This window comes from Phyllobates terribilis, unplaced genomic scaffold (assembly GCF_046119375.1).
Source record: "Phyllobates terribilis strain yellow unplaced genomic scaffold, ASM4611937v1 Scaffold_1__5_contigs__length_1240528914, whole genome shotgun sequence".
NCBI classification, from domain to species: Eukaryota; Metazoa; Chordata; class Amphibia; order Anura; family Dendrobatidae; genus Phyllobates; species Phyllobates terribilis.
In genome coordinates, this window is record NW_027362761.1 from 475,484,666 (window position 1) to 475,498,122 (window position 13,457).

The window sequence follows — 13,457 nt, forward strand, 5'->3', positions numbered from 1 at the left end:
GCTACATCTGGATGCAGTGCTGAGTGGTGACATCAGTAAAGTGACTGCTCAGCACATCAGCCAGAACTGACCTCACTTCTCGCAGCGTGAGAAATTTTTCATGCTGCGAGTGGTGATGTCAGTAAGGTTACCGAAGTTCCTAGCCGATGAACTGCAATAAGCTTACTGACGTCAGCGCTCGTCATAACAGCTGGATTTACACGCTACTATTATTGTGTTCCAGCTGCCGCGCTGAGTGTCCCCGTTCAGCAGAGTTGGGGATCATTGTGGGAGATGGGATGGATTTACAGCGGACCCCTTTGTATTATTTTATTTTTTAAAGGTAATAAATGGGTAAAAGACGGTCGGGGAGTGCTTTTTACCATTAAAGGACTTTTCTGTGTGTGTTCATTACTTTTGACTACAGAGTTAGTAATTGTGTTTGATAGATGCCTCTCCATTACTAAACCCTGGGTTTGATGTCAGTGGACGTTACACAGCTGACAGACTCCAGAACTATTACCCCGCTTGTCAACGCATCAGGGCAAGCGGGAAGAGCCAAGGCTAAGCACCAGAATTGGGGCATCTAATGGATGCACCATTTCTGGGGCAGCTGAAAGTTGATGTTATTAGTTTGGGAGGGGAACAATATCCATGACCCCTTCCCAGCCTTTTAATATCAGCCTGCAGCTGTCTGCTTAACCTTTGCTGGTTATTAAAAATAGGAGGGACCCTATGTCATTTTTTTGGGTTTCCCCCTTTTTAATAACCAGTAAAGGCTATACAAACAGCTGTGAGATGATATTAATAGCCTGGATATTAGCTTCATGGATAGTGGCCACTTCCCAGAATAATAACACCAGCCCCTAGCTGTCAGCTTTCCTTCAGTTGGGTATTAAAAATAAGGGGGACCCCAAGCCATTTTTTTCTTTCATTTATTTATTTATTAGCTAAATACATGTACAGTAAGCTAAACATGTACTGCACTAATTATGTATCTCACTAATATATTTCTTACTATGCACAGGCGCTGACTGGTGAATACTCTCATTAGCGTTGCCTGCCCTCCCTGTAATCAGCGAGAGCTGGTGAAGCTGTTGACATTAGAAGTCATCAGCTGACACCTGACCGGCAGTAACCTTTTCACAGTTGGTCACAACCGCTGGCTCCCAAACTGTCCTCTGCATGGGAACCTGCAGCAGTTCGTGATACCCAGTGGCTGTGACCGGTGGTGACTTCAGTAAGATTACCAACGGTCAGAGCCAGTGTTTCCCACGCTGTCACATAGAGGACAGCGTGGGAACTGCCAGATGTTCAGGCCCCCCATTCAAGTGAATGGGGTTTGGGATCAAATTCGGGTACTGTTCTGATACTCGAACCAAACTTTTTTATAAAGTTTGCCAGACCCGAAAGACCCGGACATCCACGTGTCCGCCCATCCCTACACACAACTGTATAAAAAAAAAGTTCAAGTTTCATCTACAAAAAAAGAGGTGCTTTTCATTTCAATTGTCATTTGTATGTAATCGGTATGACATCCGGTTTTATATTTCAACAGTTATTAAAATTAACGACCAAATATAGTTTCTAGTGTTGAGCGAGCACTAAAATGCTCGGGCGCTCAAAGCTCGGGCCAAGCTGGCTGTGATACTCGGGTGTGCGACCCGAGCAATGAGCCCAATGTTAGTCTAGGGGAGACCCGAGCATTTTTGCGGCGGCACCCCCGGCAGTCTGTAGAAAGCCTAAAAAGTGCCCAAAACGATAGTGACAGTGCTCAAAAGACATGGGGACAGCATGGGCATCGCCCCAGGAAGCATTTCTGACCCCCAGGTCACTGCTGTCAACAACGTGGTCAGAGGTATTAAGCCACTTTTACAGGCTCACAATAAAACGTTCAAAAACTAAACTGAAACGGTTTTCCTGTGAAATATGTTAAGGAACTTCCTTTCCAGGGAAAAGACTTGTGTATAAGGTAAAATAAATAACCAAAAACAAAAATACTCCTCCACACCTTGGGCTATGTTCACAAGTAGCATTTTTTATGCGTTTTTGCACTTTTGTATTGCTTTCAACCGTGACAAATGCATTCACCGGGAAATGTCATTTTAACATTTTACAATCTTATCTGGCCATGTGCTGTGTGACACATGCATATAGTGCTGAAAAGACATGGGAACAGCATGGGGAAGACCCCTGGAAGCATCTCTGACACCCAGGTCACTGCCTAAAAGTGTGCCCATCAGAAGTGATCCTTTCCGCATCAGAAGATGCAGACTTGCAACTATCCCCGTGCAAGTCCTTGTCCCAGGGCAGTGTTCAATTGTACCTCCCCCATTCCTTGCAATGCAAGCGTAAGTATGCAGCCTGCCACCCACCCACCCCCAGGCTGCAATACCATACTGCTAGCTTGCTTGCACTTCAAATGGGGCCTTTTAGTTTGGAGGAGGCCGAAGCTGGCCACTACCTCATGGCTGCTTCGGCAGCGAGGTATCCATACTCAGTCCCCAGCCGCCTGGTGGCCGGGTGTCCATGCTCGGTCCCCAGCTGCCCCATGGACGGGTGTCCACACACGCTCCCCAGCCGCCTGGGGGTGGCCGGGTGTCCATAAACGGTCCCCAGCCACCCTCATTTCTCCTTGGGACATCCCCCCACACGCTTTTCTTAGCCCGGCCTGCTTTAGGGCAGCATTGGACGAGCCCACCAGAGAACCAGACTCCTCCGGTGGGCCCTGGCTTCTCCATCAGGGGAGTTGAGAGTGCCAAGGTGAGGAGCATGATGATGATGATAGAAGTTAGCATCTGCTTTGTTTTCTTGGAATGTAAGCGCATGTATGTAGTAGCGGCTAGGCCTGAGGTGGTCAGCGTTTTAGCGATTATCCTACCTCCTCCGAGGATTGCTGGATGTTTTCCTGCTACTATCCCAGTTCTATGACTCCCGTTAAAACAAAGCTTCAGGTGAAGAATGATGGATGAGGTAGTGACAAAGGAGAAAGAGCAGGAGGAACAGGGACCATTCACATCAATATCATGCCAGTCAACCACACATGTCTTGTAGGATATGTTTCTGTACCAAAAGGAGCGGTTCGGCTACACAGTTAAAGGGCATGCAGTGAGTGCAATGCCTACCAAAAATTTCGAGGCACTCCAATGCCCCTTGGAAGTGACATGGAGGTCAGAGGGCCTTAACTAAACCTTTTTTTCCATTTATAGCAACTGGGTCTCCTGTGCACTGTTGGCCTAAGCAGTGAATGGAAGGCTTTCCAAAAATTATGAGGAACTGCAATGCCCCTTGAAACAGACGTGGATTACAGCATACTAAAAACCTTCTACTCATTATTGGGGAGTGGGTCTCGGTTAGTGTTCGCCTATGCATTGAAAAGCAAAAGCTGACTAAAATTAGGAAGAAATGCAATGCCCGTTGCAAGAGTCGTGGAGGTCGCAGTGGAATAAAAAGACAATATCAATGCCCCTTGGAAGAGTGGTGGAGGTCGCAGTAGCTTAACAAGACGGTTTTAATGCCCCTTGGAAAAGTGGCGGAGGTCGCAGTAGCTTAACAAGACGGTTTTAATGCCCCTTGGAAAAGTGGCGGAGGTCGCAGTAGCTTAACAAGATGGTTTTAATGCCCCTTGGAAGAGACGTGGAGGTCGCAGTGGAATGAAAAGACAATGTCAATGCCCCTTGAAAATGTGGTGGAGGTTGCAGTAGCTTAACAAGATGGTTTTAATACCCCTTGGAAAAGTGGTGGAGGTCGCAGTAGCTTAACAAGACGGTTTTAATGCCCCTTGGAGAAGTGGTGGAGGTCGCAGTAGCTTAACAAGATGGTTTTAATGCCCCTTGGAAGAGACGTGGAGGTCGCAGTGGAATAAAAAGACAATATCAATGCCCCTTGAAAATGTGGGGGAGGTCGCTGTAGCTTAACAAGACGGTTTTAATGCCCCTTGGAAAAGTGGTGGAGGTCGCAGTAGCTTAACAAGACGGTTTAAATGCCCCTTGGAAGAGCCATGCAGTACAGCATCTTAAAAAGATTATTCCCATTATTGGGGAGTGGGTCGCCCATAGTCTTTGCCTATGCCTTCCAAGCAAAAGCTGCCAAAAATTAGGACGAAGGAACTTGTAATGCTGGCAACACGGACCAAGGTCACCCTGGTGGTATAGTGGTGGTGGAGACTGAGGATAAGGAGAAGAGCAAAATACAGCCGAAATGAGGAAGCATATACCCATGTGTGGGTGTGAAGCGGTGCATGGGAATACACCTCTCGAAATAACACAGTGGATTTGACTTTATGTTACTCTGCTGTCATTTGGTGGTGATGAGAAGTCTGGCCCAATCCAGCCCTTGTTCATTTTGATAAGGGTCAGTTTGTCAGCATTGTCAGTTGACAGGCGAGTGCGCTTATCTGTTATAATTCCCCCAGCGGCACTAAAAACACGCTCCGATAACATGCTAGCGGCAGGGCAGGCCAGGACCTCCAAGGCATACAGAGCGAGTTCATTCCAAGTGTCCAGCTTGGATACCCAATAATTAAAAGGCACAGAGGAATCACGGAGGACGCTGGTATGGTCAGCAAGGTACTCCCTCACCATCTTTTGAAACTTTCCACTCCTTGTGAGAGTACCCCGCGCCTCAGGGCCGGTAAGCTGGGCGGGTCTCAGAAAACTGTCCCAGAGCATTGACAGTGTTCCCCTGCCTCTGCTGGATTGGAGTTGCGTCTCTCTTGCCTGTACGCCTTGGTTGGGCAACGAACTGTGACCTCTGCCGCTAGCGTGTTCAGATGGGAATTTTTTTAACAGTTCTGCAGCAAGGGCCTTCTGGTACTGCCCCATTTTTGTAGACCTCTCCACCTCAGGAATAAGGGAGTGAAAGTTCTCCTTGTAGCGGGGGTCTAAAAGTGTCACCAACCAGTAATGACTGTCACCCAACATTTTGACAACGCGAGGGTCATGGTTAAGGCAGCGTAACATAAAGTCAGACATGCGTGCCAGACTGGTAACGGGCAAGACTTCCGTGTCCTCACCAAGATGACGACTGACCATGCTCTCCTCCTCCTCCCCCCTGTCCTCAGGCCACCCACGCTGAACCGACGGTATGACAGTTGTACAGGTACTACCATCTACAGCGCATGATACCAGCTCATGTTCTTCCTCCTCCTCCTCCTCCTCCTCCTCTCCCTCATTGTCCCCCAATGCATGTTGGCATGAGATGAGGCTGGGCTGAGTGTAATCGCCCGTTACGGCTTCTTGATCCATCTCATCATACTCTGGCTGCAATGCCTCTTTAATTCTCTGCAGAGAACGTTGCAAAAGACAGACAAGTGGGATGCTGACGCTAATGATGGCGTCATCGCCACTCACCATCTTGGTGGACTCCTCAAAGTTTGTCAAGATGGTACATATGGCAGACATCCAGGTCCACTCCTGAGGTCTTATGTGTGGAGTCTGACCTGAATATCGACAGCCTTGTTGCAGCTGGTACTCTACAACTGCTCTCTTCTGCTCACAAATCCCTTGCAACATGTGGAGGGTAGAGTTCCAACATGTGGGGACATCACACACCAGTCGGTGTGACGGAAGAAGCAAACGCTGCTGCAACACAGCAAGGGCGGTGGAAGCTGTAGCCGACTTGCGAAAATGAGCTGACAGGCGGCGTACTTTGACGAGCAGATCTGGCAACTCGGGGTACGATTTAAGAAACCGCTGAACCACGAGGTTAAGCACATGAGCCAGGTATGGTACGTGTGTGATCTCGCCTCGCTTCAGAGCCGCCACCAGGTTACGGCCATTGTCACACACGACCATGCCTGGATGTAGGTTCAGCGGTCTCAGCCACAGATCTGCCTGCTCTTTCACAGTTGTCCACAACTCACAAGCAGTGTGAGGTTTATCACCTAAGCTTATGAGTTTCAGAACAGCCTGTTGCCGCTTGGCTGAGGCAGTACTGCAGTGCTTCCAGCTTGTAACTGATGTGGTGATATCTGAGATGGAGGCTGAACATAAGGAGGAGGAGGAGGATGATGCGCAGGAGCTGTACACTGTGGGGGCAACTCTGACTGACATAGGGCCCGCAATCCTCGGTGTGGGGAGGATGTGTTCCGTCCCAAGGTCCGACTGGGTCCCGGCTTCCACTATGTTTACTCAGTGTGCCGTCAGGGAGATGTACCGTCCCTGGCCACAAGCACTTGTCCACGTGTCCGTTGTCAGGTGGACTCTCCCAGTAACAGCGTTGTTGAGAGCACGGCAGATGTTTTGGGACACGTGCTTGTGTAGTGCGGGGATGGCACACCGGGCAAAATAGTGTCGGCTGGGGACCGAGTACCGAGGGACGGCCACCGCCATAAGGTTGGGGAAGGATTCCGTTTCCACCAGCCTAAAAGGCAGCATTTCCAACGCAAGCAGTCGTGAAATGTGAGAATTTAGTAGTGTGGCCTGTGGGGCGTTGGCTGCATATTTGCGCTTGCGTTCCAAGGACTGGGGTATGGACAACTGAACGCTGCGCTGGGACAAGGCCATGGACGTGCTTCCTGATGCTGCTACTTGAGAGTGCGCAACGACAGGTGCAGGGCAGGAAGCATCTTCGCATGCACTATGGACAGGGGATAGGCTTGCATGCACAACAGCGGAAGAAGCAATGGTGCCACCTGCAAACACTGTTACTGGACCCTGGGGTTCAGCCCACAAAGTCGGGTGCTTTGCTGCCATGTGCCTGATCATGCTGGTTGTGGTCAGGCTGGTCGTTTTGCCACCCCTGCTGATGCTGGCCTGGCAGGCGGTGCAAATGGCCTTTTTGGGGTTATAGGCAGAGTCTTTAAAAAACAACCAGACTCGGGAAGACCTAACAGTTGTACTGGCAACTTCCTTCGTGTTGGTGTTACGGGGAACGGTTGCCTGCCTTCTGTCTGCGGCCACCACACTGCTTCTTCCTGCCTGTTGGGGTGCTCTGCCTCCCTCCCCCTGTGTGCTGCTGTCCTCGCTCTGCATGTCCTCCTGCCAGGTTGGGTCAGTTACTATATCATCCACCACCTCGTCTTCCACTTCCGCACACTGGTCCTCCTCCTGACTTTCTGGCAATTGTGTCTCATCATCGTCCACCTCTTGTGACACTTTCCCACTGTCACCACGTGTGACTGTGGCTGCTCAAATATTTGCCCCGCTTCAAGTGGACTGGGCAAGAGACCCGAATCTATAAATGGAAAAGTTAACAGCTCTTCAGAGTGTCCACGTGTGGGATCAGTTGTCTCCGGGCACTCGGCATGGTGGGAGGAAGGAGGATCAGGGTGAGGAATATGCGGTCCAGACTCAAGGCTACTGAGACTTGACCGTGTGGAAGACAGGGTGGTGGTGGTGGCTAAGCGACTGGAAGCATTATCCGCTATCCAACCAACAACCTTTTGACACTGTGCTGCGGTCCCCTAGGAATTGGGACAGGAAGGTCGGGTGAGAAGATGTGGGTGTTTGTTGTGGCACAATTTCAGCTTGCCCACGGCCTTGTCCTCGGCCTCTGCATGCACCATCACCATCACGTCCAGTTCCCCATCCCTTGCCATGTGCCTTGCCTATTTTAAATGGAGGACAATATCTTCCATGCTCACTACAAATGACTGAGTTTGGAGCGAACTTATATGTGATCCGTGTGACGGAGAAAACTGAGTTTTAGATACCGGGCCTGTACTTAACTAGTTTGAACAGCAAACTTGTGTGAATTGCTTCACTGACACACTGAAAGAAATTTTTAATGGAGGCCAGAAATGGCAGTATTTTCTGAAAACATATATGTGATGGAGAAAACACAGTTTTAAATAGCTGGATTTCTAGCGCTGTAATATGGAAAGGACCTGGCTGTATTCTGCAGTGCCAACAAGCACTTTGTTTTTTAAGCAAATAATGAGTATTAAGATAAAAAAAAAAGTATTCCTGGCCCCTGAGACCTGGGCCTTTGTATAGAAATATCTAACAGCAGCAGAAGTCAGAATTGGAATGGAGCCTCTTGCGCTATATGCACTGCAGTCTGTTATATACCCTGCCTGCCTATACACCCTGCCTGCCTGATATCTCTGCAGATAGATTAGTTAGTCCTCAAAAGGACTGTTTGTTTAGATGGATTTGTGTAATGTATGTTTTTTCTCCCTACACTACCTAATACACAAGCAAATCTCTCCCTGACGCAGAAGCACCTCTCCCTACACTGTCTGATTCCGGAGTGACTGTGACGAGCACAGCGGCGCCAGGTCTGATATAGACCTGATGACGCTGTGCGGCCAGCCAATCACTGTAATGCCACAACCACCATGGCTGCGGCATTACAGTGAGTGGCAGGCAATCCCTGCATGTTGATTTGCACTCTAAAGAGAGCCAAACATGCAGGGAGGGGACCCGAGCATCTCGCAAGTACTCGGCGAGCTCCGAGCATCTCGAGCAGTGAGATGCTCGGGCGAGCACCGAGCAGTAGCGAGCATGCTCGCTCATCACAAATAATTAGATGTACTTGGAAAGATGGATAATTCTAAGTTTTCAACACAATGAACCTCCACTCTGATTCTGGGAATATTTCTTTAAATGGAAAAGAATTTAGGAACTTCAAAGGAAACATGATAAGAAGGGGTGATTCACTTTAAGTCTACAACAGCCATACATGTACCTCACTGTATTTTTCCAGAACCATCACTTAAAGGGAATCTGACACCAGATTTTTGCTACCTCATTTGAGAGCAGCATGATGTAGGGGCAGAGAACCTGATTTCATCAATGTATGACTTACTGGGCTGCATTCTGTACTTTTGATAAAAATCCCTGTTTTATCTGCTATAGATCTATCAGTTCTATGAAGACTGAGCTCTGTATAACCCCGCCCACACCACTGATTGGCAGCTTTCTTTGTACAGTGTGCATAGGCAGAAAGCTGCCAATCATTGGTGGGGGAGGAGTTATACAGAGCTTATGAATATGGAGGACTAAATGGCAGCAGGTTTACTAGTCTTCTAGTGATAATCTTTTATAGGTACTACAGCTTGGAGACCAGTAAGTGATACATTGCTGTAATCAGTGTATCTGACTCTACATTATGCTGCGCTAAGATTAGGTGGCTAAAATCTGGTGACAGATTCTCTTTAAGGCTATGTGCACACGATGTATACCAGACTGCGGCCCGATGCTCCGGAATAGCGGTGGCGGCTTCCACTCATTATGCAAATGAGCGGCACCATTTTTTTTTCACATGTGGACTTTCCTCATAGAGGTTAGGTCTATGGGGAAAGTCCACATGCGGACCCACAAGAGAAATTGATATGCTCCATTCTAGAAAGACCCGCCACATGTCAGTTTCCGTGGATGATCCGAAGGTGCCCAGATACGCATAGTGGACATGGGATTTCTAAAAATCCATCCGCTATACTATAACATCTGGACGCTGTGGATTTGAAGCGGCATAACACGTAGCATCAAACCCGCAGATTCTCCAGATCGTGTGCACAGTCCCTAATAGTCAACCCTAATAGTCATTCTGTTATTATAGATTTCAGCACAATGTTATTATATTAATGTGAAAATGACCATTCTCATTATCTCCACATCTCACCTGATTAATCTGTTTTTGAGGTAATGTATAATCCTCTTGTGTAGGGAACTTGATAGGATATTCTACAACACAAACAGTATATTAAAATGCATTGTATACAACGTTCAACTCTTCTTACTTATGTAGTATAATTATACTAAAAAAAAGCCAAAATCATGAAGTCAGACACTTCAAAATACTACACACCAAAAAGATCTGACACGCCCCTGGAAGAAGCGATCAGCGAAACGGCGTCCATGAGATGTGTGGGGAGGACACAGCGGTCTCCAGCGTCCCTTGGATTCACTGCTTCTCTAGATATTTTATTGCTTTCCCCCATCTGTGTAGCCTTATTGACCTGAGCTTGATTAGCCATATTGGCTTAATGGCCCTATCTGTTGGTTTACTTTATATAACAAGAATAGTAATATTGGAGTACTCACTTTGCTGCATTTGCACATTATTTTGTTAAGTATCTCCTATTTCTATCCTTTAGTTTACCCATTCGGGTGGATGCATATGATATTATAGCTCTCCACAGTGCTGCACCTCCCTACATCTCCTCCCTAATTTCTGTTTATCGGCCTACCCGTTCTCTACGCTCCACAAGCGACTTTCGACTAACATCCACACTAATCCGTACCTCCCACTACCGGCTCCAAGACTTCTCCCGAGCTGCACCTATTCTTTGGAATGCACAAAAAGCAAAACCACAATAAGAAGAATTAAAATTCCCCCAAAAATTCAAGAATAAACACAGCATAAAAGGGCAGTAGTGTTTACCAGCCCAGATCTTCAGAACTAAATGCACTACCAGGATGCAGCAAACCCACATAAAGATGGCGGCTACACTGGTCCAAAATACTGATGAGACAATCACTCACAACCTACCAGTTCATGGAGGGGGTGATTGCTTAGTATTTCAATTGCACACAAAAAGGCTTGATTAGGGCACTGTTCCGACTAGGATAGTGCACAGTATCCGGCTTACAGCCTATTAGTTATGCCCATACTATTAGATTAGGCGGGCTGCCCGGTACTATCCAAGTGCACCCCATGGGAACAGACACCCCAGTTTACAATGCCTGCACTGATGGGCCTGGGTGCACCCTGGAATAAAAAAGTGCAAAAATACACACACATATATATATATATATATATATATATATATATATATATATATATATATATATATATATATATATATATATATATATATGTATATATAATATATGAGGGTGCACTTGGACAGTGTGCAATTCAAATACTAAGCAGTCACCCCCTCCTTGAAATTGTAGGTTGTGAGTGATTGTCTCATCTGTATATTGCACCTGTGTAGCCGCCATCTTTATGTGGGTTTGCTGCACCCTGGTAGTGCATTTAGTTCTGAAGATCTGGGCAGGTAAACATTTCTGCCCTTTTTGCTGTGTTTATTCTTTGGAATGCTTTAACCCAAGAAATTAGGACCAACCACAACCTACACAGTTTTTGGCGCTCCGTAAAACACACCTGTTTAGGGCGGCCTATCACGTTCCCTAATCAAAGTCCTTTTATACATTTTTGTAGCCCATTCATTATTTCTCCAAACATACACTACCGTTCAAAAGTTTGGGGTCACCAAGACAATTTTGTGTTTTCCATGAAAACTCATACTTTTATTTATCAAATGAGTTGCAAAATGAATCGAAAATATAGTCCAGACATTGACAAGGTTAGAAATAATGATTTTTATTTGAAAGAATAATTTTCTCCTTCAAACTTTGCTTTCGTCACAGAATGCTCCCTTTGCAGCAATTACAGCATTGCAGACCTTTGGCATTCTAGCTGTTAATTTGCTGAGGTAATCTTGAGAAATTTCCCCCCCATGCTTCCTGAAGCCCCTCCCACAAGTTGGATTGGCTTGATGGGCACTTTTTGCGTACCATACGGTCAAACTGCTACCACAACAGCACAATCGGGTTAAGATCTGGTGACTGCGCTGGCCACTCCATTACAGATAAATAACCAGCTGCCTGCTTCTTCCCTAAATAGCATAATTTGGAGGTGTGCTTTGGGTCATCGTCCTGTTGTAGGATGAAATTGGCTCCAATCAAGCGCTGTCCACAGGGTATGGCATGGCGTTGCAAAATGGAGTGATAGCCTTCCTTATTCCAAATCCCATTTACCTTGTACAAATCTCCCACTTTACCAGCACCAAAGCAACCCCAGACCATCACATTACCTCCACCATGCTTGACAGATGACGTCAGGCACTCTTCCAGGATCTTTTCAGTTGTTCTGCGTCTCACAAATGTTCTTCTGTGTGATCCAAGCATCTCAAAATTTGATTCGTCTGTCCATAAAACGTTTTTCCAATCTTCCTCTGTCCAATGTCTGTGTTCTTTTGCCCATATTAATCTTTTCCTTTTGGTAGCCAGTCTCAGATATGGCTTTTTCTTTGCCGTGAAAGCCAGCATCCCAGAGTCGCCACTTCACTGTAGACGTTGACACTGGCATTTTGCGTCTACTATTTAATGAAGCTGCCAGTTGAGGAGCTGTGCGGCGTCAATTTCTCAAACTAGAGACTCTAATGTACTTGTCTTGTTGCTCAGTTGTGCAGCGGGGCCTCCCACTTCTCTTTCTACTCTGGTTAGAGCCTGTTTGTGCTCTCCTCTGAAGGGAGTAGTACACACCGTTGTAGGAAATCTTCAGTTTCTTGGCAATCTCTCGCATGGAATAGCCTTCATTTCTAAGAACTAGTATAGACTGTCGAGTTTCACATGAAAATTCTCTTTTTCTGGCCATTTTGAGAGTTTCATAGAACAAACAAATGTAATGCTCCAGATTCTCAACTAGCTCAAAGGAAGGTCAATTGTATAGCTTCTCAAATCAGCCAAACCGTTTTTAGCTGGACTAATATACTTGTGCAAGGGTTTTCTAGGGTTTTCTAAACATCCATTAGCCTTCTTACACAGTTAGCAAACACAATGTACTATTAAAACACTGGAGTGGTGGTTGTTGGAAATGGGTCTCTATACACCTATGTAGATATTGCAAAAAAAACAAGACGTTTGCAGCTAGAATAGTCATTAACCACATTAACAATGTATAGAGTGTATTCCTGATTCAGTTAATGTTAGCTTCATTGAAAAAAATGTGCTTTTCTTTCAAAAATAATGAAATTTCTAAATGACCCCAAACTTTTGAACGGTAGTGTAAGTCTCCACCAAACTCCACCGCACCCAAAAGCACTACAAATACTGGCTGGTGACTAGCTCATGCAGCCTTTATCTATCCCTCATCCCCTCAAGATGGCTGGACCATCATTGTAAATAAGCCCCTGTACTTTGTGTCACCCCCACCTCATTGTAGACTATAAGCTCTTACGAGCAGTGTTGTCATTATTTTTTCTTTAATTATTGTATTATCTTTAGCTATGTTACTTATGACTGTTGTATATGAACTTCTGAATTGTAAAGCGCTGCGGATTATGTTGGCGCTATATAAATAAAGATTATTATTATTATATCCTAATTTTTCACTTGGGATTTATCCCGTTTCATATACGATGCCAGGTTCCTTGTTTCCATATACGCTGTTCTGCTACACATTGTCCCATTATATATGAGATAATGCTGTGTTTCCAACCCCGTTTTTTTGGAGGTTATTCACCCTGTCTTTTTTAAACAGTTTTTTTATGATTTTTGAAATAAAACCTGTAAGATTTTACTATTTAAGTGTCAGAATGTCTTCTTTTCTGGCGGTCATATGCTGCAACAGATCTTTTTGTTGTTGTGTTATATAGTATAATGCAATCAATGTTTATTGCTATCTATCAGGAGATAATACTGCTGGTTGTAATGGACAGATTTAAAATGTTTACAATAATAAGTGACCAGGAAGATGAGTAAAACACTAATTATCTCACTTATGGCCTATACTGAAGACATAAA

At 45.9% G+C, this 13,457-nt stretch overlaps 1 protein-coding gene across 1 annotated transcript in view; it reads right to left on the minus strand.

Moving 5' to 3' along the window:
* Positions 1-13,457, minus strand: part of LOC141167876 (V-type proton ATPase subunit S1-like protein) — a 112,981-nt gene that overhangs the window by 64,463 nt on the left and 35,061 nt on the right. Inside the window, exon 3 of the mRNA XM_073655024.1 lies at positions 9,547-9,608. Coding sequence (XP_073511125.1) covers positions 9,547-9,608 — 62 coding nt within the window. The remainder of the gene's footprint in view (positions 1-9,546; positions 9,609-13,457) is intronic.